The 25,658-nt window shown below is 35.8% G+C and overlaps 1 protein-coding gene and 1 pseudogene across 2 annotated transcripts; one reads left to right on the forward strand and one right to left on the reverse strand.

Moving 5' to 3' along the window:
- Positions 1 to 4,276: 4,276 nt before the first annotated feature.
- LOC149140670 (endoglucanase CX-like) lies at positions 4,277 to 9,511 on the reverse strand. Its single transcript, XM_089451040.1, has 7 exons — positions 9,392 to 9,511; positions 6,629 to 6,829; positions 6,443 to 6,535; positions 6,196 to 6,357; positions 5,957 to 6,073; positions 5,293 to 5,457; positions 4,277 to 4,799 (listed from the first exon to the last, which is right to left on the reverse strand). The coding sequence occupies exons 1-7, from the start codon at positions 9,509 to 9,511 to the stop codon at positions 4,473 to 4,475; spliced, it is 1,185 nt and encodes a 394-aa protein (XP_089307166.1). The 3' UTR covers positions 4,277 to 4,472.
- On the forward strand, positions 9,370 to 12,161 carry LOC149140671 (nucleobase-ascorbate transporter 6-like; annotated as a pseudogene). The gene is made up of 8 exons (XR_016264403.1): positions 9,370 to 9,860; positions 10,007 to 10,093; positions 10,190 to 10,248; positions 10,442 to 10,533; positions 10,630 to 10,707; positions 11,004 to 11,164; positions 11,300 to 11,539; positions 11,669 to 12,161. The product of XR_016264403.1 is annotated as a nucleobase-ascorbate transporter 6-like (transcript).
- The last annotated feature ends 13,497 nt before the right edge of the window (positions 12,162 to 25,658 follow it).

Raw genomic sequence — 25,658 nt, forward strand, 5'->3', positions numbered from 1 at the left:
ATTATTGTTTTTGGAAAAAAAACTTCAAATTTCAATATCTTTGATATAAAATTCATAAAAAGATTATAATTTTTTTTCCAACATCTTTTTATTCATTTTTTCCATAAAAATAGTTTATTTAACATGTCATTTTTAGCCTCTGATGGGGGTGACCAAACTAATGGCCAAATAACCTTGGGGTCCACCCCACAAGGCATGTGGTAGGTAATCTTATGATAGTATATAGGTTGATGTGACAAGTTGGTGGTGGTCTAAATAATTCAGACCGCTTATGTTCATTATAATGCGAAGAAGCTTTAGCACAACGATTGTCAAATCTTGGGCAATGAACTTGGAGTGCAAGGTGGTAGACTTGAGCGCCGGTGGTTAAGCGAGCTTGCCAGGGCCATGGGATAGCTGGATTTTTGCGAAGGGTTCAGATATTGCTACTGTGGCTCCTCAGGTGGGCTTTTTTGCTTTCATTTGGGATCCTCGCAGGTTTAGCTGTAACTCTTCTCTCCTGTGTTGTAAGTTTGGTTATGTGTGGTGGAACCTCGGGTGTCGATGATGATTGGTTGCTCTAGGAAGATGGGTACTCAACGATCTCCAAATAATTTGGTGTTCTTGGTTCTGGTATTTTTCATAGTTTGTTACGAAGGTGACTAGTATTGTGACGTTGTCGCTCGTTCTTTTGAGTGAGTGGTCTAGTCGGTGGGCAAGTTCTCACGCGGGGGCTTATTCTAAATTGAATTTTCCTTAGGGTATCTAGGGTGTGTGGTGGTTCTCATTTCAGTTGTGTATCACAAAGAAAATTGACTAGGCTAGTGGAGGAATCAGTTACCGGTTGACTTTCATAACTATGGTTTGCCTTTATCTGTTTATGTCTATCATAGTGTTGGATCTTTTGTTGCGTGATTTTGGTCTAAGAATTGTTGTCGGCCCTCCCCCGTTTTGGTTGTGGGTTTTTGTTGTGGTTAAGTCGGTCTAGTTTTTTGGAAGGGTGCCGACAGGAAAGACTCGGCGGGAGGTCCAACTTGGACAGGATTGTGAAGGCACCATGTGGTGGTTGTGGTAGGGTTCGTGTTTGTACGGGAAAATTATGGTGGTGAATTCTTCCTAGGTGGTTGGGTTCTCTTCTGCAATTAAAGTAAATGATTCTTGGGTGCCAAAAACCATCCCTTGTCGGTTTGGTTGTCCCCACCACGAAGGTGGGAAGTACAACCCTATCAAGCGCCCAACCAATGACCCGAGCTCGACTTTAGAGGATTCAGTCATTAGGGAACGGGTGGGTGAGGTTGCCCATGCTCGTAGTCGTTCTCCATGCATAGTGGAGGCACTAGCCATGTTGGAATGATTGTTGAACATTTGAGAAGAGTCCAAGCCAACCTAAACATTATAAGAGGGAATCGTTATGAAGATAAGAATGAATTGGTGGCATACATGAACGCCATTCAATTCAGCCTCAATGAGACTCTGGAGCAGCTTGAGAGCATTCGACAGAACCAGCGACACCTCAGTGGCCGTCTGCGCGACTTGGAGGCTTGAGTAGAACACATTGAATTTCATATGCATGAGCGAGATGGCTTTCCAATAGTTCCTCTTGGGCTTCCTCCTCACCATCCTCAGTGACATGATGTTCTCAGGTTCTCTACCTTTTTTGCCACCTTTTTGCTATGTATGGTTGGTTAGCCTATCGACAATAATGGTTGTATGGTTATAACTTCTGCATTCTCCGGCTTTGCTCGCTTTCATCTCTGGTTTACTTGAAGCGAGGGGAGCTCTGAAGTCAATTTTTGTACTCTAGTTTACTATGCTAATAAATATAAAAATACTCATTTGATCGAAAAAATGTCATTTTTAGCAAAAATACCCCAAAATACATATTTTTTAATTATATCTATATGCAGAATTATTTTTTAATTATATCTACACGCAAAATGTGTATTTTTTGTTGAGTGTTAATTTTTTTGTGATAATTATTTTATGTGTATTGAAGTATTAATTAATGATGTAAAAATATATAAAAAAAATCTTAACTTCAAGATATTATTATTATTATTTAACTTTGCAACAACAAGAAAACATTTAAAAAAGCATTGCAAAGAAAGACAAAAAAACCCTTAAAAAAATATCTTAGGATGAAAAATAAGAAGATGAATAAAATACCTTGAAAAATGGTTAAATAATCAACATTTAAAAAAAAAATTGTGCATATTTAAAACATAAGAAAATTCAAAGTGTTAAATATATGCCTAAAAAAATTGTGATGCTACTTTCAAAATCCACGTGAAAATCACCAACATTTTAAAAAATATATCCATATTTAATATATCAAAAAATTTGAAGCCTCAAAAATAAGCCCTAAAAAAAGAGGTTGATATTGCATCAACACTTTTCAAAATTGGCATGAAAATCACCAACATTTAAAAAAAAAATGCATACTAAATACATAAGAAAATTTAAAGCCTAAAAAGTACTCTTAAAAAAAGTGTATTCTAAATCAACACTTTTCAAAATCAAATGAATTTTTGCAACTATAAAAAAATGAGACTAAGTGTTTTTGGATAGAAAGTCAACTTGTTTTATTCTCTTAGGATGTGTTGGAAAGTAAAATATTGAAAAAAACCTTTAAAGTATTGGATACAATTCAACTAGTAACTTAAAGAGAATACGCTTAAATAGCCCTTCCTCGCACAATCAATCCACCACACATTTAAAATCCATGTGGATGTGAAATAGAGATATTTTCAGAGAATTAGTTACAAGAAAAAAGACCCTAATAGTCATCACTTCAACCTTTGTATTTGAACCTCCACCCATATTTAACTAGATATAATAAGAAATATTACCGGGAAAGAAAATAATTGCACCTCCACACACCTCCAACAACAATGTAAATCTTTACTATTTAAAATAAACTATTTATTTTTTAAATTTAAAATAATATCCATCTAACTTTTTAGATTCAACATTTCAATATGTTTTTTGCAAGTGTAAAATAATTAAAAGTGAAATGTTTGAATCTAAATCAATATGACTTGAGTTTAAAACGGAGAAGAATTTATTTCTCCATTTCTGAAGGTCGTAGTTTAACGAGTTTGGTTTTTTTAATTGATATAATTTTTAATACATTAAATTATATATATATATACTTTTTAGTTTAAACTGTATTTAAATTTAAAATTGAATTTAATATTATTAAAATTTATAAAAAAAATTATAATTATATATTTTTTAATATCTAAAATGAAAATAAATAAATTTATTTTTTAAAAATTATTTATTATATTAATTATTTGTTCGCTGCTTTTCCATTGTATTTATTATGAAAATGATATGATATTAATTTGTCATTATTTTTCAAGTATTTATAAAAATAATATAATATTTAATAAATAAGATTAAAAAAAAAGCAACTATTACCTTAGTTAGTGCATCATGCTTATCCTACTCACTGCTTTAAAAAAAAGCGATAAAAGACATTAAAATATATAGAATGTGATGTTTTTCATGGAATGTATTTTATACATAAAAATCATCGAAAATTAGAAGATATGGAAGCCGAGTCCGTGATATGAAATTGACAAGTCCGTGTATTGGATCCAATAGCAATATTGTTACGTTATGGTCAATGTCCAATTAATAGGCATCCGTTACGGATGATTGGAAGGCCAGAGGATAAGATTTTAGAAGTATCCTCTGAGAGGAGATCAATATGATTTAATATGATTTTATAGTCTTTGAATTATTTGAATCTTTTTAATGGCGGAATAGATTGTAAATAGTTGTATAAGTAATTTTGGATGATATATTTTGATGATGAATTACATTTGTTTGAAATGAGTTTATCAAAAATATTACTTATATGATTTTTACAAAAAAAAAAAAAAATTGCTTAATTTATTATGGATAACAAAAATTTAAATGCAAAAAATATTTGTTTTTATTTTTATATATAAATAAATACTGACTTCTTATAATCAAACCATATGTACAGGGATATCTTTCTTTCTATATAAACAGTAAAAAAGCCAAAGAAATAAGCCAAAAAAGTTAACTCTCTATTAAGTTTGGACCAGAGATTTTATAACCGTCAAAACAAAAACCTAGAAATAACACAAACTCCCAGAGATTTGGTTAACCATGGAAGCAAATACCTTGAAAATTCTTTTTTTTTTTTTTCAACTACATGGTGAATCCGTAACTGCGAGTCCTAATCTATGGGAGACCTACAATCAATCCTCCTAGCTACCTCTGTAACACCAGGAGTACATCCAACTACCTGCAAGTGAAGTATACTAAGATCCTATGACTTTAACAAGAGCAGATTCACGTGCCGCCATAACTCTTTAAAACTCTACATACATAGACAAATTAGAGCAGATTCACGTGCCGCCAAAACTCTTTAAAACTCTACCTACATAGAGGAATTAGGGCACCGTCCGAGAACAACAAGACGACTGGATTATTGAGTGCTGCTGCAGCGGCTAAAACTAGGAAGAGAACTGTGACATATAAGCGAGGGAGCCGACCAGTGGAGCGTTGTTGTAAGTGGTGGGTTCAGAGTGCGCATAGTCGTTGCGGTCATCAGAGAAGTGGTCACTGTTGTCGGGGCCTCCAACGATAGCACCAACCAGTGTGTTTGGGTTGGGACCGTTGCTATGCAACGCCTCGAAACCATCGTTGCATGAAATCTTCTGCGGATGCATGTGAATGGAAGGCAACGACGAGCCCCTGTGATGTATGTGCTCCGGAAACTTGGCACCGTAGCCCACCATGTATGAAATTCCCAATGGGTTGTCTCCCAGTATGTAGTCCACCTGTTAAATATATATATGTTAGTTTAGTAAATTAGTTTGGAAAATAGTAGAAATTTTAGTAAAATAATGATAAAATTTTGCATAAATTTTTGAAAAATTTAGATTTAGTTATTAAACTTGCAATTTTATTTCATAGTAAAAAAAAATCAAATACTCTAACATTTTAATTTTTAATTTTTTTGGCTTTGACAGTGAAAAGTAGTTGGAATCCGGGCAAAAAAATTTCAAAAATTCTTATAGAAGCAGTGTTTGAATCGTATTTTTGATGGTGGAAAATGGATTAGACACCATAAAAAACTTCTAAAACAGCTAATTTTTTAAGTTTAATAACTATAACTTGATTTTATAAAAAATCTTGCCAAATTTTCTCTAAATATAACCAAAATTTCCATAACAACAACGCCTATCCATTTCATAATATAATCATCACCAATATGCCTAGCAGTACTCTTTGCGCACAAAAGCCATAAGAAACAATACTTGGTGGTTATACCTGTCTTTTAGCAAGAGTGCGTATTCGGGTTGGAGTGACTGTGACGCCCCCACATGTCACTACTTGGTGGGCAGCGGTCAAATATTTTGCATAAGTGAAAAGAAGGAAAGTTGTGGTCGTCACATATTGCAAATTATTATCACCCATTTCGAAGAACCTGCAAAACTTCAAATAAATAAATTAGGTTAAAATAATTAGGAATTGATAGCTAAAATTAAATTATAGTTGATTTTTTTTCTGATGATCAAAATTAGTAATTTATATTAAGAATATTTCAAAATCTAATCATAAAAAAATAATAATTATTATTTTTTTAATAATTAAATCTTAAATTTGCAATCAACATAAAGCGGAGCCCAAATAACACTATCACTCTGAATTTAAGTTAATTGAAAATTCCCAATATTTCGCAATCAGACAAACATAATTAGAATCAAATAATTAACCACTTCCATATCCCCTGGTTCCTTTAATTGATTACGAAAATATTGAAGAATCAACAATCGCCATAAATTTTATGTCCTGATATATCCTGCGCCTGCGAAGATGTTGTTCCAGGCAAGAGAGAGCAAATGAAGTTGTCCGCATGGCCCTTGTATTCGTTAAGGGACTGTAACTTTCTGGGGTGAATATTGAATGTGAGTACTTTTAGTTTTCATGAAGCTTTACCTGGTGTGTATTGCGCCTGCGAAGATGGTGTTCCAGGCACGAGAGAGCAAATGAAGTTGTCCGAATGGCTCTTGTATTCGCTAAGGGACTGTATATTTCTTACTAGAACTTCCTACGCAACGAAGGCAAAATTAGAGTAAATAATAACGTTGGAATAACATTACAGAGGGAAAGAATGATGCTGGCATAATCCAATAAAATTACGACTGTGTTTAGGTTGGTGCATAATTTCACCTTAGACAAAAGAATTCTGGCTCCTGCATGCTTCTGATCCCAGCTGAACAAATTACCGTTATCATCGGCGCCAAGCGTCGGGCCATTTGACTGAATGTAGTTAAAATATGATACTTTATTCGAGGCTTTTAGCAACCATGCTGCTCCCCACAGTAATTCGTCCTGCAAGCAAAGGCCCGTGCCATGACAATCATATCATCATCTATTACCTATTTTATACAGGTATGCTAATCAAAAGAGTTCTTACTTGATATCCTGAGTAAGAGCAGTAGAATGGGCAAACTGCCGAATTTAGAGAATCGCTGTAAGAGCCTCTGTATTTATCCGCGAAATCAAACACCTGACCTCACCAAACAGAAAATTGGTCGGTAAGATTTAAATTGCAAAGAATACGTATATTATGTTTGAAGTTCAGTAGATGTAATTAATATACCCGTATTGCAGTTTGAAGGAGTTGCTGAGAATAACTACTGTCCGTTGTACGGAAAACTATGGAGGCGGCTGCAAGCGCTGCAGCAGTTTCTGCAGCAACGTCTGATCCAGGATGTTGTGTGTCTATTTTATAGACATTGCGAGGTGTGTCCATGTCTTCGGGCCTCTCCCAACACTGGTGATCCTGGTTCGGCTCGCCTACCTGTGTAATTATTAAATACAGTTCAAGTTATAATTTAGACAGATTATCAAAGCATTAGTTGCAAATACTATGTAATGGTCATTTTTATCTTCATTGTCTACACTATCAAAGCATTAGTTGCAAACACTCTGTAATGGTCATTTTTATCTTCATTGTAGAGATTTTGACAAAGAACGAAGTTAAAACCATTAATTTTTAAATTTTTGGACTCAGTTGGTTGCTGCTTTGCTTCAGGATGGTAGTCATGGCGGACGAGGGGGAATTTATAGGAATTTGATCCGTGAATACCGGCTCAAGGAATGACGATAAAGTCGAGATATCAGCCCGCATGTCAAGGAGGAGCAGCAGAAATTCCAAAGCAAACAGGATTTACAATTTTACATTGACCAACAAGTCTCTTCCAAACCGTCGTCACGGGAATTTATTGGAATTAACATGAGTTGAAAAAATATTGACAATAAAATGCAGATATTCCTCCCATACTAAGAAACCAGTAGGAATTCAAACAGTGCTCCGATGACTTTTCCACACCAGCCGCAGTGAATGTGGAAACAATACCAGTTTGGAATGACACAAGTGCGGATGGCACAGTCTCAAAAGCAAAAACCGTTACGAAACTGCGGCCGCCCGTCATCTTGGAACGGATAAGGTGGGAAAGCATAAGGTCGAGACTCGACACAATATTTTCTTTTTCTTAAATTCCGTTACCAGTTTTTTTTTTTTTAATTTACAGCTGAAGTTTTATTTCTTTTAATTATATATCTTTATCATTAGTTTTTAATTGGGATTTTTTTGGAAATATATATAGATATATATATATAATATTTTTTGATCGAATTTGTCTAGGTTTTAGTAGAGATTTATTGAAATAATAGAATGAATTTTTCACAATTGAAGTGTTCAAGAGTTTTTGAAAATGCTAAATTTATATATACAATAAAAAAACCAGTTTAATCAACACAAATCAAGATTTGGCCAAAAATAACTAAATTCAAACCACAAATCTATTAAAAACACTAAAAAATAGTACTTTAAAATTTCCTCTATAATTTTATATAATATTATTTAAAATAAAATATTTTTTAATATATAAATAACATTTGAATCTATAATATTGTAGATAGATGGATTTTGGAGCTGGAATATAACTAGGGTAAAACATTTGTTGATTGTGAATCTATTCCGCTTATTTTTATGAATATATTCTGCCTATTTTTATGGACAAAAGATTTTCTTGAATAATGATTTTTTTGAGTTAAATATTTGCAGAAAATGATTTCAACTTTCCTATATAGTTTAGTTCTAAAAATTTATCTACCAAATAAATACAAAATAATAATTTTTGTATCTAGATGTATATAGCCTTGAAGGTTAACTCAATTGGTTGAGTCTTTGTTGTTAAAGCACCTTTAGAAGTGATCCTTTACTCTTTTATGTTCTGGAGGTTTTTTTGGGTAAGGGATTTATTGGAATTACAAGTTTGAGTTTGAACTTTCCACAATCCAAGTGTTGCTCCTGCAATATAGTTACTTTATTCCAATTCCGTAACATAAAATATGACACTAATATTCATTTGTAAATTTGAGTTGATTTATGTATGGACTTATTTCTTAAATAGACAAAAAATTTGGAGTTTACTCTTTTATGTTTGTAGTTTTATTGAATTAGGGATTTATTGAAATTACAAGTTTGAATTTTGAACATTTCAAAAATTTAAATGTTCTTGAAATTTTTCAAAATTCTAAATCTATTTATATATTTAAAAAACACAAAACCCACAAATTAACAAACAAATTCTAAACATCAAATAATTAAACTTTATTTAAATATTTTAGATGATGCTAATAAACTAGATATAAAGAACCCACAAACTAACCAAAAAAATATTTTGCAAATTCAAAACAAAAAATAATTAAACCTTGTCCAAATATTTTACATGATTCAAACAAACTGTGTGTAAATATTGGAGGACACAAATAAAGACATCACTGTTGTTTGTTGGCAAGTACAGAGAAACATGGGACAATCTCAATCTCAAAAGGACATGGAAAAAATGTAAAGTTATTGGTTTGGTTTATGTTGACAAAATTTGGTTATCTTAATCTGAGAAGTCTTAATTCTTAAATTTATCTAAAGTTATTTTATCATGTGCAAAACTAAATTTTAATAAATACAATTATTTTAAATTATCAAATAATATTTTTTTAAATTTAATTTAGTAAAATTAAAATTATGTACTTTCAAAAAGTGAATGTATTGAAAGCATAGACCGAAAGTTCTATTTTTTGTTTTTAAATAATATTTTCAGTCTAGCCATGATTGTTAAAATTGAAGGTTAAAATTTTATATATATATATATATATATATATATATATATATATAGATATATAATATTGTATTTTCATAAATAATACTTAATTTGAAAGATATAATTAGGCCGATAGGCCTTCCTTTGAAAGGGACTTTCGTCGTCCTTTTGTTTCTCAAGCTGACACCTGGCGTCGGGCATAGAGTGGGCAATTTGTGGGCATTTTCTGTTTATTCTCAGCAATTTCGGAGAACACTCCTCAAGCACAGCGCCTTCTTCAACCTGTGCCTGACTCCAGATTCGTAGGGGCGGGCATTAAATCTGCGCGGGAGAAGCTGCAGGGTAAGCCTGTAACGTAGATGGGCAGTTGGCATTCTTATTTGAGCGTTTTGCCATCATAATTGCAGTTGCTATTGTGTGGGCATATGCCCATATTCTCACTGTAGGTGGAGCATACAAGCATACCCCTCAAAAGACCCAAGCCCATTGCTGAACAGACCATTCTAGACTAGTTAGTGGTGCCAAATGGTATGCATTCTTACAAGAAGCATGCATACTAATTGTCATGTCATTTCATACAGTACGTTCTCATGCAAAGCCTCAGCATGGTCTTTATTATTCTGCAGGATAAGTGTTCCATATCCATTTCAATGGGGAGGACCTGTTTTTGATGGAGGACAGTCTTTTGCAATGATGGTGGCAGCATTTGTGTCTCTTGTTGAAGTCTGCCTGCTTGCCATATATCAGATATTCTTTCTTCTCCTTTATTTTCTTTATCCCGTTGACATTTCTGATAGTTATCTATGGGTTTCTATTTAAAAACAAAATTGGGTATTGACTACTATTTTTTTTCTTTCATAAATTTGCAGTCTACTGGTACATTCTATGTTGTTTCAAGGTTTGCAAGTGCCACACCTCCCCCTTCATCTATCATCAGCTGTGGTATAGGCTGGCAGGTAAGGAAATGGATTCGTTGCTTTCACCCTTATGGCTTCAGGTAATTGGAAGATTGTATCATTGTCGTTGATGGAATGTAATGGTCCTCTCTACAGGGAATTGGAATTTTATTGGATGGGATGTTTGGAACTGGAAATGGGTCCACAGTATCAGTGTAAGAACCAAGCAACTTGACCCATTTCTGGAAACTTTTAGCTGCAACTTGACCCATTTCTGGCAATACTAGCTCTGAAATGTATCAGTGTAAGAACCAGGCAACTTGACCCATTTCTTGCAACTTTAGCTGCAACTTGACCCATTTCTGGCAATACTAGCTCTGAAATTTGTCTTATCTTGGGAATTTGCAGTGAGAATGCTCGTCTTTTGGGGTTGACACGAGTTGGGAGTCGAAGGGTGCTCCAGATATCAGCAAGATTTATGATATTCTTCTCTGTTCTTGGTGATAATCAATTCAAGTTGGTATATTGTTCTCATTTTGGGGTTTATTCCCTAGTCTAGGATTTGGCATTGCTAATTTCGTGTTAATGTGTTCCAGGCAAATTTGGAGCAATCTTTGCTTCTATACCAGGACCCATTGTTGCTGCCGTGTACTGTCTCCTCTTTGGTTATGTTGGTATGTATACAGTGTACACAAATCCTATGTGCTGAGCTGCAAAGTCAGTCAACTAGTAGTATCTTAGCTGTTGCCATAATGTATAATGGATGTATGCATAAAACCTTAAGGTTAACTCATATTGGCAGACACTTAGTTGTACAATGCAATTTCAACATATTAGGGTACAACAACAATTCATTGGGTACCTATATTGGCAGATAGTTTGTACGATGCAGCTTTAAAATTGTAGGGTAGAACAACAATTCTTTGGGTTTTGCCTCGTGTCTGAAATTTTTTGTATTCTTGATGAGCAGCTGGTGAGGGTCTCAGTTTCCTTCAATTTTGTAATCTAAATAGTTTCAGGACGAAGTTCATCTTGGGCTTCTCTCTGTTTTTGGGATTATCGGTACCACAATACTTCAATGAATTTACAGTTTCTTCTGGTCATGGTCCAGTCCACACTCATGGATGATGGGTAGGGTTCTTACAACTTCTTTCAGGGACTACATTGAAATTTTTTGGCTAGCAGTTCGTTGTGGCAACATTCCCTTCAATCTTCAAATTTTCAATGTTTTTAACTTTAAACATTTTTGAATGGCTTTTTTAACAGTTCAATGACATTATCAATGTGATTTTCTCGTCACCACCTTTAGTTACTGGCAGCGTAGCATTGTTTTTGGATAACACTCTACATATGGGGGAGAGCTCAACAAGGAAAGACAGAGGTCATCATTGGTGGGATAAGTTCCGTTCATTCAAAACTGATCCTAGAAGTGAAGAGTTTTATGCTCTCCCTTTCAACCTGACCAAGTTTTTCCCATCTGTCTGAGGATGAAACTTTATTTTAGAGGTGGGGTCTCTGTTTTATCAATAGCCTTGGTGCATTTGGAGAATAATTAGAGTGTCTTCAATTCAGAAAGAGACAACTTCACAGTGTGAAATCTAATATGTCTATATTTTATATCTATCACTTTGATAGGGAACTGCTTTCACGAATTATCTCAAATGGATGCCTCTGTGCCCTGGTCAATCATTTTCAGAGCACTTCAAGATCACCGCTCTTGGCAAGCAGCAAAAGGAGAATAATGAAAAGGAAAAGTACATTTCAGACTCTCAGAGTGGTCAATATGCTATCTTGACTCCAATTCAAAAGAGGCATGTTGTGCATAGAGTAGTTTATTTTTGTAAGTACTTTTGAAGATGCAACAGAATGTTTTTGTTGTTGGTGCTTCAAATTGAGCCAATGAGCATTTATCTGGAACTCGAGAGTCATATAGAGTCATTTTATAGTAATGATATCTTAAGCCCCTTGCAAAGGCATTAGTAGGAACTAGCAGTACAATTGCTTTCTGATATTCTCCACGCATAATGCGAGAATTATTAGTTATTCATAGCACATTTTTAAAATATAATTTTTTTGGTAAACGTTGTTTGCCTTTGAAATAAAGACTTCAGCTCCTGTTGACAGGGCACTTTAGGCTTACCATTAACTTTAGCTTCATGATTTTCTTCCAAAATGAGTGCATGGAAATTATTGCAGCAAAAATGAAATGACATTGGAAAAGTAACAAAAAATATAGTACAGCTTTTCAGATGGCATTCCATGCAATGTATCACAGATTGCTTTTGGGAATTGTCATCTATTCTTTTGTACTTTTTATTATGTTCTACATATTGGGGATTTTTTCCTTATGCATTTTATGCATCATGATCAGATATGCTTATTATTGTTAGTTTCATCCTAGGTATATACTTTTCAGCTTTTCATGACAGAATCATTTGTAGTTCTCCTGGGGTAGGTAGCATTCACACATGTTGCCACCAATATAACAGGGGCCACTAGAGTTGCAAGATCATCCCCATGTTGTAAACTCTATCTGATAACATAACAACAAAGGGAAATTCTGAACATCCATTGCATCTACCTTGTTTTTTAAGAAAGTTCTGAGCATTCTTGGATTGAATGTTTGCTTTGGAGATTGTACATGTTGGTGGAAGAGAGTAAAAGGAAGGTCATCTTCTCTCTCTGTATTGTTATCTCTAGGCCATCACATGTAGTAGTATTAGAACCTGAAAATGTTAGATCCTTGTGTACCTTCAATTGATGCAATGATGCTTCAGCCATATTGGTCGATTCCAAAAAAAAGGGTTCAATAGTTAGTATATCATCTGAATAGATACCCTCCACGTGTGGGTGCCTTGAACCAATAACATGGAGATGTGTGCAAGGGAACCTATTCAAATGGAGATACATCAATAGGTGGAGCACTCCAATGAAACAAATTCCATAATAAGTTGACTGGTTCACTTCTTAAGGAAGATGCTTGTTCTTTTAAATATACGCTGGAAAAGGTCAGTGCCTTGGTTTACTGGTATGCTTATTATGATCTATTACGCATCTGCTATATTGCTATTCCATATTCAATAGAGTTGCAAACAGATGAGATATTTTGAAGCTTTAATGTCTGTCTTACATGATTTCATCGTGTGTTTATACAGCTGGTTATTTCATTTCACAAAGATGAGATATGAGCTGCCTCATTGCTTCATCCATCTAAAGTTGGATTTCTCAGGAAAGACGTTGAACTTCCTTCAGGCATATCGTCATTTGTGTGTAGGAGAGTTTATGACACTACGAACAGGTGTTTATGGTGGTTAACTGATCAAGACTACACTGATGTAAGTTTTCCCACACCATACCTGGTTAAATGATGGAAATTTGTTTAGATTTTCATTTTTTATATTTGTATATCTAAATGTCATGCTGGGTATGCTAAATACATGTTTGAAGGGGCGTTTATTCTGGAGGAGTATTGTTGTCCTCAATGACTTGAGAATCAGCCTACGAGCAGCCTCTGATGGTCAAAGTTCAAATTTGTCTATGATGCAGTGCAAGTATAGAACACGTCCAAAGTTATTTGAGTCTTTGGACTCAAGGATCGAGGTTTGACAAAAGACGTTCAATTAGCATCATATCTATTGATGCCAGGTCGTTGGTCCCTAAAGAAATCAGATACCGGATGTTCGGATGTTGTAAAAGTTTTGCTTTACAAGTGAAACATATCTGGCAGATACTGGATAGTCCTTTTTGTTGATTTTTTCTTTTCCCTCCAACTTGCATTTCAGAACATCTTTTTCCCACTTTTTCCATTTGATATAATTGCTATTTGGAGCTAATTTCCAATTTTAAAGCAGTCCATAATTACTCTACATTGATGAACAAAGTTAGATTGAAGGTTTAAAATTTAAATGGATTTGTGATGCCAAGGTCCCATTCTTGTTGAATTCTCCGAAAGGGGAGTGTCTTTTGTTTTATTGATTGGAATCCTGTCCAGGCTGACTTTTTAGATTAAAGTTATTTGACATTGACATTGATTTAAATAAATAGATATAATGGGAGGTGCAGCTTTTTTGAATGATTTCTTCCTCAGCACTATTTTGTAGGATGGCTTCTTTATGTAAAAGTTTTCGTCTGATTAGCCAGTAATCAGTTATATAATTTCAATAATAGCAGTTTGCAGAAAAAATTCATCACGGATAGCAGGTTAAACAGTAAACAGCTTAGTTACCTGATATAACCAAACAACATTTGCAGCTATCAAATAAAACCTAGTTGCCTTAGTTCTTTAACTGAAGTTATTTATCTGAAATTTTCCTTGAAGTGTTTGACGAAATTTCTGAGTTGTTTGTTGAAGGTGTTTCCAGACTTTGCATTCAAACTGTTTGTAGAAAGGTGCCAAAGAGAAATTTTAAATTTTTTGGAAAAGTTTGTATGTAACTTTTGTTGGGTATATTATAGTGCTATTAGAGCATAACTCTAGCCAGCTGTGGGTGATATCAAGGAGAAGAATTTGAGGGTCATAATGGAAGTTTAAAGATAAAAAGCTTCCAAGTCAAAAATTTGAAGATTACAACCAAGATTTCACAAACATGTTAGAACAATTGGAAACATGGTTGTCATTAAAGATGGCAAAGAAAGGGGAAAGCAATTACAAATCTGAAGACAAAGATATAAGCATAAATGAAGATTCAGTACATTTAGTTGAAGATACAGTTGAAACCTTGTGAAATACATCTGAAGCGAGCCAAAGGGTAAGTGTTAATCCAAATGGTGGTAGGAAAAAGGTATTAATTCATGTTGCAAATAAAGAGGTTTCCAAACCAGGCTTAGAATAAATATATGGACCATTTTCATTTGAATTCTTAGTTGGAAAGACCCTGAAAAGTTTGTCCCATGAAAAGGTTCAGTTACCCACTAAGTCTGGTAGTGTCATGATTGAAGGTATTGTTCATGTCAAAGGCTCAGCAAAATATGGACACAAATCTTGTGAAGACAATCTGAAGCATCTTGATGGCATCATTCTCATTTGCAGGGGATAAGATCCCACTCAAGATGTATTCAATATAAGTAAATTTCGACATCTAAATATGGATAAGTTTACTGGAGTCTTTGTAAGGCTTGTTAGTGTGGTATCTTTTCATGTTGCAATGATGTTAGAAGGAACATGCTCCAAGAAGAAATTGAATTCCTAGTGGATGGTATAGCTGAAGACAACAAGGAACATTCTCTAATGAAACTAAGCTTCCACACTCCAAACTCCAATACCATGTTTGCTGAGGACATTGCTATCTTTACACCTGGGATTGTTGCTAAAAGGAGGAGAGGTAATTTGTTATTTGTATCTTGCCTCAACCATTTAATGAATTCACTAGGTTTCTTGCAATGTGTGGTAATGTGGAGATTCAACTAAATAAAAATGTAACAGTAGCACATCAAGAAGGATTGCAGATGAAAAATTCCCTTCAGAAAAAAGGTAATAAAGAATATTATCAAATATCATCTGCAGCTAGAATTTAGTCCCCCAATGCATCGTATTATGTTGCACATGAGATATACATTTCTCGATTCAGTTCAAGAATCTTGGGGAAGATGTCAGGAAGGAAAAGTGAGTGGATTGATGCTCCCGTGAACCATGCTAGAGACTAGCCAATTGCTCTTTGTTCCATGGAAAACAAGGTTCAGGAGCATGTGAGAGGACTGTTAGAACATCATATAAAAGAAGCTTTCCTTCCATGCTACTCCACACAATGGATCAGTGCCGAAGAACCAGAGCAGGGGAAGCAATGGTTAAATGACAATCCTTATCTGATAAAGTTTGAAATGAAAAATTCCTTCAATTAATTAGGACCTGGAACATGCAAAGGAAGCAATTTTTAGGCATGGAGTATGTGGCCTAGTGAATGATCCATACAATGAGTTAGATTACCAACATCCTTCTAAACAAATGTAAATCAAGCATGTCAGAGAGATGCTTACAAAGGTGAGGTGCCTTGCCTAATATCATGATTACCATGTCTGGTTTGTTGCTCACCAAAAACAGTTACAAGATTGGCATGGTGATGCTCCCAGTCTCCACGATATTAATGGCAATTCACATTTTATCAATACGCGTACCAAAGGAATTATAGTTCATGGAACTCGGGATCCTGTGGCTGGCTCGTTTGACGTAGTGCAGATGCTCGGAAGGGAAGTCCTAACAGGGTGGATGACTAATAATAAGCCAACATAATTACCTTTCATATCAAAGGGCTTGAATTCAAATAGCCACATTTACTCTGACCAACATCAATTGAAGGCTCGAATTTGAGGTATTTATTTGGAAATTGAAAGCATTTTCAATTTTCCAAAAGAAGTTATCAAGCATATTCAGTTACTGAAAAATATTGTGATCTTGAGGCTATGGTATTACGTGGGAAAGTGGAGATAACTAAGTCAGACTTTGAATTTTGCTTTCTACATGTTTCTTGCATGCTTTGAGTAGAAAGGCCATATAGGGAGCTTCCAAACACTTCAACATGAAACCATAGTTACTTGTAGTCCTCAACTTTTGACTATTGTTGTGTCTCTTCAATGGCAAGATCCTGTAAATATATTGCTTGCACATCATAGGAAAACTACCTCAGTTTCAATTGATGGCACAATCAAGCCTTGGAACCTGACAACAAGCACAAGAAGTGTACTTTGCAACCCTGTTCTGACATATTCTGGGCATAGATATGAAAGGAGCCTTGTGGGGCTTTTTGTTGCTATTGGTTCAGAGTCAAATGAGGTATTTGTCTATCATAAATCTATTCCAATACCAGTGGCATCGTACAAGTTTAACCATATAGACCCAGTTAATGGTAAAAAGGTATATGTTGTCGATGGATAGTTGGCTTCCTCTGTATGCTGGAAAGGGCAGATCCAAACCTGGGTTGCATCATCAGTGTTAAAATTTGGAGGCCTCTATTACCCTTGATGTGCACAATGGATTGGATGTAAGGTGAAAGGAAGACTTCTTGCAACTCATGTGATTTCCAAGACATATGATAGATTGGGGTTCTCCAAAATAATATGTTTCTACATATATGTGTGCTATCAAGGGAGGAGTACAAGCCATTTCTGGATGGAACTCAATTAACAACCATTGGATTAGTTGTGCAACCATATCTATGTGAAGACGGGCCAGCGATTCTTCAGGCTGTTACTTTGGATGCAGCCCCAGTGAAAATGAATTCCATGGATACAAACACGTCTGGTTGCATCATAATTCAATTGGGAATACGAGATTTTAGTCTTTTTTGGGGTTTTACGATACTGAATTTGTGTGAGTGGTGCCATGCAAAATCATTGCAATCCTCCAGCTCCTACATCGACATCATAAATGGAAATCTAGCCCAAGAAATCCATACAAAAGTTGTATCTTCATTTATTGGGCTCTTTGACATTATACCTGTTTCAAGGGTGAATTTTTGGATGCATATTCCGGATCGATTTTTTGTTTTAAGAGACACAGCTTAAGTTAATGTCCATGCTTGTGTTATCTGCTCGACTTTGTCCCAATGGCATCGAAGACACTGTCTTTCCTTTCCTGATGTCAGTGTCTAACTTTGGGAATACATCTGGTTCTTGGTTTAGCGCACTTCTACTCTAGTGGCTTCATGTCCAAAAAGATGACTACAGTAGACTTTGGATAACAGTTCTTATATGCAGCTTGATGAGATTGTCACCTTTCCTATTTCTCTTTCTTGTGCCAGACTGTACAGTGGAAGCATTAAGCCCCCAAACATTGTCTTATCATATGATTCAGAAATATAAGAGAACCCAGGAGGTAGGAGGTATGAATGTAGATCATTTACAATTTGCTTTTCCTAATGGAAAATAACATGCAACAATTCTATCTTTTCCCGTCCAGATTATCACAAAAATGCAGCATCAGTGTGAACAAAAACTGCCAACATCTTATACAATGGTATTACATAGAAGTTCTATGTTGAGGGAGTGAACCATGACTATACATTTAATTTGAAGTCAGAAATAGTGTCTTGGAGGATCCAGATGACCATTTTTCCCTTGCTTAGTCTGGAATCAGTTAATGTTCAAAATATTGTTTGTGGTAGTAAGCATGCTGGTAGAGACATGAGAAAATGAGAGATCTTTGGCTGGATATGGGTTTTCATTCTGTAATATGATGGGATTTCCCTCTGCAATATTAGCTACTAAATTTTACTTGTATGGAAAGATTACTACTTTCTTCGTTCAATATTTTATTTTAATTTTATTCATTCCAGTCTATTATATTATATTTTATTACAATTTTGTTCATTTCAGTCTATGATATTTTATTCAATTCTATCACATTGTTTTTTCGAAATTATAAAAGTAAAGGTAGCTTCCTGTTTTTTGAAGTTAGAAATTATAAAAGCAAGGCTATACCATTTTTAAATATTAAAAATTCAAAAATATTATTTAAATGCTCGATCCACAAGTGTCATCCAGCGCATGGATCCACATTAATAAAGTGGATATAATTATGACAGGTATATGGTATATGATTTCATATTGATAAAGTATTTCCAGTTAATAGAGGAGTATAATTTGAATTTAAACTGGGTGTTTTCCCATTTTCAAATAGGTATGTAGATACAGAACAACAATATGCACAGAGATACAACGTTCTTTTATAATAAAGTAAATTTAATTGGAACAACTTTTACTTTGGCATTTTATATTTCTTAATCTTTTATTACATAATATCATAATTATAATCATGAAAAATTAATTCAACTTCAACCTTTACTTTCTCACCCATCACATACGCCCCATAATGATTATATATTTTCAATCTCAACCTCTCCTCAGCAACTTTTTACATATGTCCAAAACTGTTCGTCAACTTTTTGCATCGGTAAAAACAAGGTTTAACATGATCAAATCAACTTCAACTTCTTTTTGCATAGGTAAAAACAAGGTTTGACATGATCAAATCAACTTCAACTTTCTTTCAAAGTTATGCTTAATCTTAAAATGCCTTTACTTTTAAGATGTCCAATTGTCAATTTGCAAATTGGGTTGTTTTGGTCATTCCTATGGATCCTTATATTTTATCATTTCAATTATATTATTATTAATTATTATTTTAATTTTATTATTATTATTATTATTATTTTTTAAATAAAATTAATTATACATCACAAATTTAATTGTATTTTATTAAAAATCACATATTAATACAATAAGTATTGGTTTAAGAATATTATATTTTGACTTTCTAATCGCACTATACAATTATGGCTTTCAATGTAGTATCATTCTATATATGTATATTATTCTTTACAAAATATAATAATAATATCATGGTTTCTAATGGAATTAACTTTTTAATAACAACATATCAACATGTTTTCTAATATTATGTTTTGACTTTCTATAGGATAGTCATGGTGGTTATTGCCTTCGTCACAACCAAGCTTTGTATATGCTTGGCCATCTATAAAGGTTTCTTGATTTTGGATAATTAATTTAACCTCTTGATTTTGGATAATTAACTTAACCTCTTGATTTTGGATAATTAACTTACTCTAAAATGAAAAAAGACATTCAATGTGTTCTTTGTAATATAGATATAAACAAAACATCTAAAAAAAAGTTATTGCACAATGATCCAGTCCAAGAAAATTTTCGACAAATCAATTAACTCTTCTATAAAATTTTAACAATTCCAATTTAATATTCCTATCGGCCTCTCTTTGTAACTTTTGGGACAATTGCTAGTTAAATAATTAGGTGAAAAAGTTTGGTCAAATCTCGTACCTAATACCAAACAAAACTATAACACCATATAATCACAAAAAAATACCATCAGCTTCTTGAAAAAAAATATGGAACAATTAAAACCTGTTAATTATTTTTTTTAAAGACTTTTACCGCAGCGATTATGTGGATTGTGCATTCGGAGCATCCCGGCCCCGCTGCAATATCAACAGTTCACTTTGTTGCGTCGGATGCCCCGTATGCGCAATAAACGTACATACTAGAGTGTTGTGATTAATTGGACCATGGTATTTTACCTCTCCTTGAAGCTGTTTCTCTTAGTGATAAGTTTATGCTGATGCAAGTAACCATAACTGCACAACTTCGTAATCACATTTTCAAAATTGGCCACTGTGCGCATGCCTTTCAATCTGAATCAGCAGTTTTCAAGTCTTCTCTTTTAATTAATGAACTCGTTCTCAAAGTCAATCAGAACCGATAAGAGCCACTGGCCATTTTTTTTTTTATATTTGAGGAACATCAGTGTGATGCGGCGATGGCTACATGAATTAAAATAGCGGCTGCAAAATCAACAGTTCACTTTGTTGCGTCGGATGCCTCGTATGCGCAATAAACGCACATAGTAGAGTGTTGTGATTAATTGGACCAGTTCACTTTGTTGCGTTGGATGCCTCGTATGCGCAATAAACGCACATAGTAGAGTGTTGTGATTAATTGGACCATGGTATTTTGGTGCAGAATTTAATGAAATTAAAGCGTGAGAGGGGGCGATAATAAAGAAGGTGATCGTTGGCACAGCGAAAAGAATTTTAAATACTAATAATATTTTATGAGATGGTGACATATACCAATTTATATTTAAATATATATTTTATTTAAATAATAAAAATAAAAATTCAAAATCTAAATTATCTAGTATTTGTATGGTAGAATTTCAAAGGATGTAAGGATTGGGTGCCAATTTGATATGTTTAAAAAAATTGCAAGGTAGGTTGGATTTAATCAATACACATGACTTTGGATGGTCTCACCTACATTTACTTTCATGTCATTTCTCTTAGGGTTGGTATGAGTTGTTTTCCATTTGCGAAGTTTATTATTAGTGTGTTATTTTAATCTTAGTTCAACTTAATTTAAAATTTTTGATTTGTTAATTTCCATTCTAAAGGAAATGATTATAGATTTCTTTTTGCAATTGTATTAATTTTTTATTTGTTAATTTTCATCTCAAAGGAAATTATTATATTTTTCACTTTGGAATTGTATTTTCTTTTTCGTGTTTTGCTCATTAAATTTGACACCTTAGTTTTCTTGGTATTTGTCTTTTTGGGGTTTGGCTTTGGAGATGGAATCAAATTGCATGTTGTGAGCCTTGATGGTAGTGATGTTGGTTGTCAAGGATGTCATCATTTTTTATGTTGGGTTGTGCACCCTTTTATTAAGTGTTGTAGTCTTGTTCTCTCCTCTTCAAGTTGACAGTTGGGCTTTCCCATTTCTGTCTTATTTTTCTTGCAAGCGATTCTTAGCAATCTTTGATCTTTATTGTGCATTGTTCTAAAAGCCAAGATGTTTTCCTAGTGTTTGGCTCTATGTGGTTAGTCTTTGGGGATGGAATTGTGTTGTGTGCTAAACCCTAGAGGGTGGCTTTATAGGGTGTGCAAGATGTCATAGTTCTATTTCCATGTGGATGGTTTCATGATTGTTTGTTCAAGTGTTAACCTTATTTTTTCGTGTTGCAATAGGAGGAAGTGGTTATGTTATTGTTCATTCCTTGAAAGCTAGGAGAGATCATTCTTCCTCAATGTCATCGATTTTTTTTTTTGTATGGATCGGATTTATATCTTTATATATAGTGGGAAAAATCATTTCAAGGAAGTGTGTGTTGAAATTGGGCCTCTCTCTACTTGATGTGTTTAATGTTCAATGACTTTTTATGACTTTCCATAGATAGCTCCGATTTGGGATTCTTTTTACAGTAATGGATTTTGTTTTCATCACAACACTAGGCAATGTTTCTCTTCTCTCACTACACAATTATCATTAACTAGTTTAGATCTTGATGGAGAGATGGTCTAAGATAATGATACCCGATTTTGACACATTAGTTGCAACAAAAATCTAGAAAAATAGAAATTTGAGCATTAAAAGGAATTATTAGAGGTACTTATGCAAATTTATAAGACATATTGTAAAAGAATGAAACATAGATAATTAAATTGTCTTCTTATTCATATAAATTTTATTTATGAAAAAATGGTATAACTAAAAAATGGTGTTTTTGAAAGATTGGTATTTTATTTTTCTCTAAACAATAATGCATATGTTCATCTTAGACCCCAAGTTTTAGTATGTAAATGATGAAATTTTTTGGAACATGTAGTATCCAAGGTGTGTGGTGGTTCTCGTTTCAGTTGTGTATCACAGAGAAAATTCACTAGGCTAGTGGAGGAATCAGTCACTGGTTGACTTTCACGACTATGGTTTGCCTTTACCTGTTTATGTCTATCGTGGTGTTGGGTTTTTGGTTGCGTGATTTTGGTCTAAGAATTGTTGTTAGCCCTCCCCCGTTTTGGATGTCGATTGTTGTTGGGGTTAAGTCGGCCTGGTTTCCTCGAAGGGTTCTGACAGGAAAGACTCGGCGCAAGGTCTGGCTTGGACAGGATTGTGAAGGCACCATGTGGTGGTTGTGACAGGGTTCGCATTTGTTCGGGAAAATTATGGTGGTCATTTCTTCCTAGGTTGTAACACCCTGCAGCATCGTGCATGGGCGCGCGCGCTCTCCCAATGCGGAAATTGACTAAGGCACAAGAAAGTGCGATGGCGACCAAGGCGCGACATAGTTATGAGAGCGTTGGGTGACCATCGTTTATAGGGCGAGTTGCGAAAGACTCGTTTCGACAAGCCGATGATGTGCGTTAATGGATGAAGGGCGAGCTGGTGGGGCGGTCCCGCACCATGGGCGGGCCGACCATTAAAGGCGTTGTGTAAACATTCAAGAGCACGCAGGTTGGAGGTTTTGTGGAGGTCGGCCGAGCGCTAGCCACCTCCCAACGATGAGTATAAACACATAAAGATGCGCTCATTTGGAGAGGCATCTTGGCATCACACATCTTCGCATTTGCTCATTGCACAAGGTGAGTGCGCACAAGGAGAAGTGCGAAGTAACCACAGGTCGCACTATGGGATGTGTTCGCCGAGTCGGGCGATGGAGTATTGCGGAGTGTCGGTTGTAGTGTGGGCGGTGGAGCACATGGATGCCCGCCCGCCAAGGTTACACGAAGTTTTGGTTTGGGTTGGGCACGGGTCGTGCACGGGTGCGCCCGCCCGTTCAACGGAGAAACTTGTGTATATTGTATATTGTTTCGGTTGAAGATTGAGGCAGACCACCGTGCGCTCTGGCATGGGCGGGCGCCCGCCTTGGTTATGAACACCGGTGGAGCGCGGCTCCCGGTCATTGTAATCTTTCTCTATTATAATAAAAAGATTACTTCTTGCATATTATTGGGTTATTATTATCGTTCTTGTATTATTGATGGTTTCCGCACATTAATAATGTTAAATTCATGTTATTATGAATTGTTGAAGGCGTAGTTCGTAAAGTTAATTAATGATGGATAAAGTTATTAACTTAGGCGGTGCCGCACCCGGCCAATTAAACGAAAAAAGAATTGGGGGCGTGACAGGTGGTATCAGAGCAGGTTCACAGGTGGTGAAGCCATTGCTTATGACAGGTGAAGTTGATTCAGGGTTGAAGAAGCTTGATGAACAGGGAAAAGTTATGGAGAAATCATGGATGAACAGTCTGGGTTTCGTGGACTTGATGGTTCATGGCAAGACCATTCAAGCTCTGGTGGACACAGGGGCCACTCATAACTTCATGACGACACGGTTGGCAAAATAGGTTGGACTGATGATCTTCCCATCGAATGTGGAAGTCAAGGTAGTGAACTCTAGAGCTAAGGTGGCGGGTTTGGTACACAAAGTACCTGTGCAGATAAAAGATTGGAAGGGTCAGTTGGACTTCACAGTGATGGAGATGAACGACTTTGATATGATACTCGGACAGGATTTCTTGAAGGGCAACAAGGCTATTGTTGTCCCCTTCTGTGATGAGGTGGTGCTGGTTGGACAGTCACAAACTTGGACTTTGCCCACTCATAGGCAAAGGAAGGAAGTCAAGGTGCAGCATGTTTCTGCACTAAGTTTGGAGAAGGCTATGAAGGAGTTAGACATGGAGACATATGCGGTGATGTTCAAGGATGTCGAAGGTGATGGAGTGGGGACACCTGTTCCAGCTGAGATATCTGATGTGCTGACCAAGTATGCAGATTTGATGCCTGATGAGCTTCCGAAGAAACTTCCACCAAGGCGTGCAGTGGACCATAGCATTGAGCTTGAGCCAGGAAAGCAACCCCCGGCTAAAGCACCTTATCGTTTATCAGGGCCTGAGTTGGAGGAGTTGAAACGACAATTAAAGGAGTTAACTGATGCAGGTTTCATTAGACCTTCAAGGTCCCCTTATGGAGCTCCGGTATTGTTCCAGCGGAAGAAGGATTCGAATGACCTACAGATGTGCTGTGATTACCGTGCATTGAACAAGCAGACGGTAAGGAATAGGTATCCTTTGCCATTGGCTGCTGATTGCTTTGACAAGCCTGCGAAAGCCCGAGTGTTTTCCAAGCTGGACTTGAGGCATGGATATTATTAGGTGCGGATAGCTGAAGGAGACGAGAAGAAGACCACGATAGTAACAAGGTATGGTAGCTTTGAGTTCCTTGTTATGCCATTCGGGTTGTGTAACGCTCCTGCTACGTTTTGCACTTTGATGAACGATGTTCTACGACCATACTTGGATTCGTTCGTAGTAGTGTACTTGGACGATATAGTGGTGTTCAGTGACAACATGGAGGATCATAAGAAGCACTTGGCGATGGTGTTCAAGGCACTGAGGGCAAATCAGTTGTTCTTGAAGAAGTCTAAGTGTGTATTCGCTCAGACCGAGATTCCGTTCCTTGGGCATATTATTGGTCAAGGGTACATACGGATGGAGCCGAGCAGAGTAAAGGCGATTGAGGACTGGGTTGAACTGAAGAATGTCCATGAGATGAGGGTGCTCTTGGGCATGACCAACTACCAACGGAAGTTTGTAGAGGGTACTCCAAGGTGACATCGGCACTGATAGACTTATTGAAGAAAGACAAGAGGTGGAGTTGGACGAACAAATGTCAAGAGGCATTTGATGACTTGAAGAAGAGGATGGTTACAGCATCGATACTGAAGTTCCTTGACTTCGAGAGACCGTTTGAGGTGCACACTGACGCTTCAGATTTTGCCATAGGAGGGGTTCTTATGCAGGATGGGCATCCGGTGGCATACGAGAGTCGGAAGTTGCAGGATAGAGAACGAAGGTATCCGGTTCATGAGAAGGAGATGACTGCCATCATCCACTGTCTTCATGTGTGGAGGCATTACCTGATTGGGAAGTCGTTTGTTGTCAAGACTGACAACGTTGCAGCAAGTTATTTTGCATCACAACCGAAGCTTTCTGCGAAGCAAGCTCATTGGCAGGACTTCTTGGCAGAATTCTACATGACTATCGAGTATAGACCGGGAAGGCACAATGCGGTAGCAGATGCCCTTAGCAGGAAGGGACAACTTGTAGCATTGGAGGGAGAAGACCGACAGCTAGGAGTAGGAGTCGAGTTCAGATGTCAGAAGAGATGCAGAATAAGATCAAGGAAAGTGTTGAAACTGATACTTTGGCGCAGAATATAGTGAAGCAGATAAAGGAGGGGAAGACACAAAAGTTCTTTCTACGAGACGGGTTCTTGTTCTTTGGAAACCGACTCTATGTTCCAAAGTCATCTGGGCTCAG

The sequence above is a fragment of the Pinus tabuliformis genome, chromosome X (genome assembly GCF_031772625.1).
Source record: "Pinus tabuliformis cultivar Carrire ecotype Pingquan chromosome X, CPIR1, whole genome shotgun sequence".
In the NCBI taxonomy this organism is placed as follows: Eukaryota; Viridiplantae; Streptophyta; class Pinopsida; order Pinales; family Pinaceae; genus Pinus; species Pinus tabuliformis.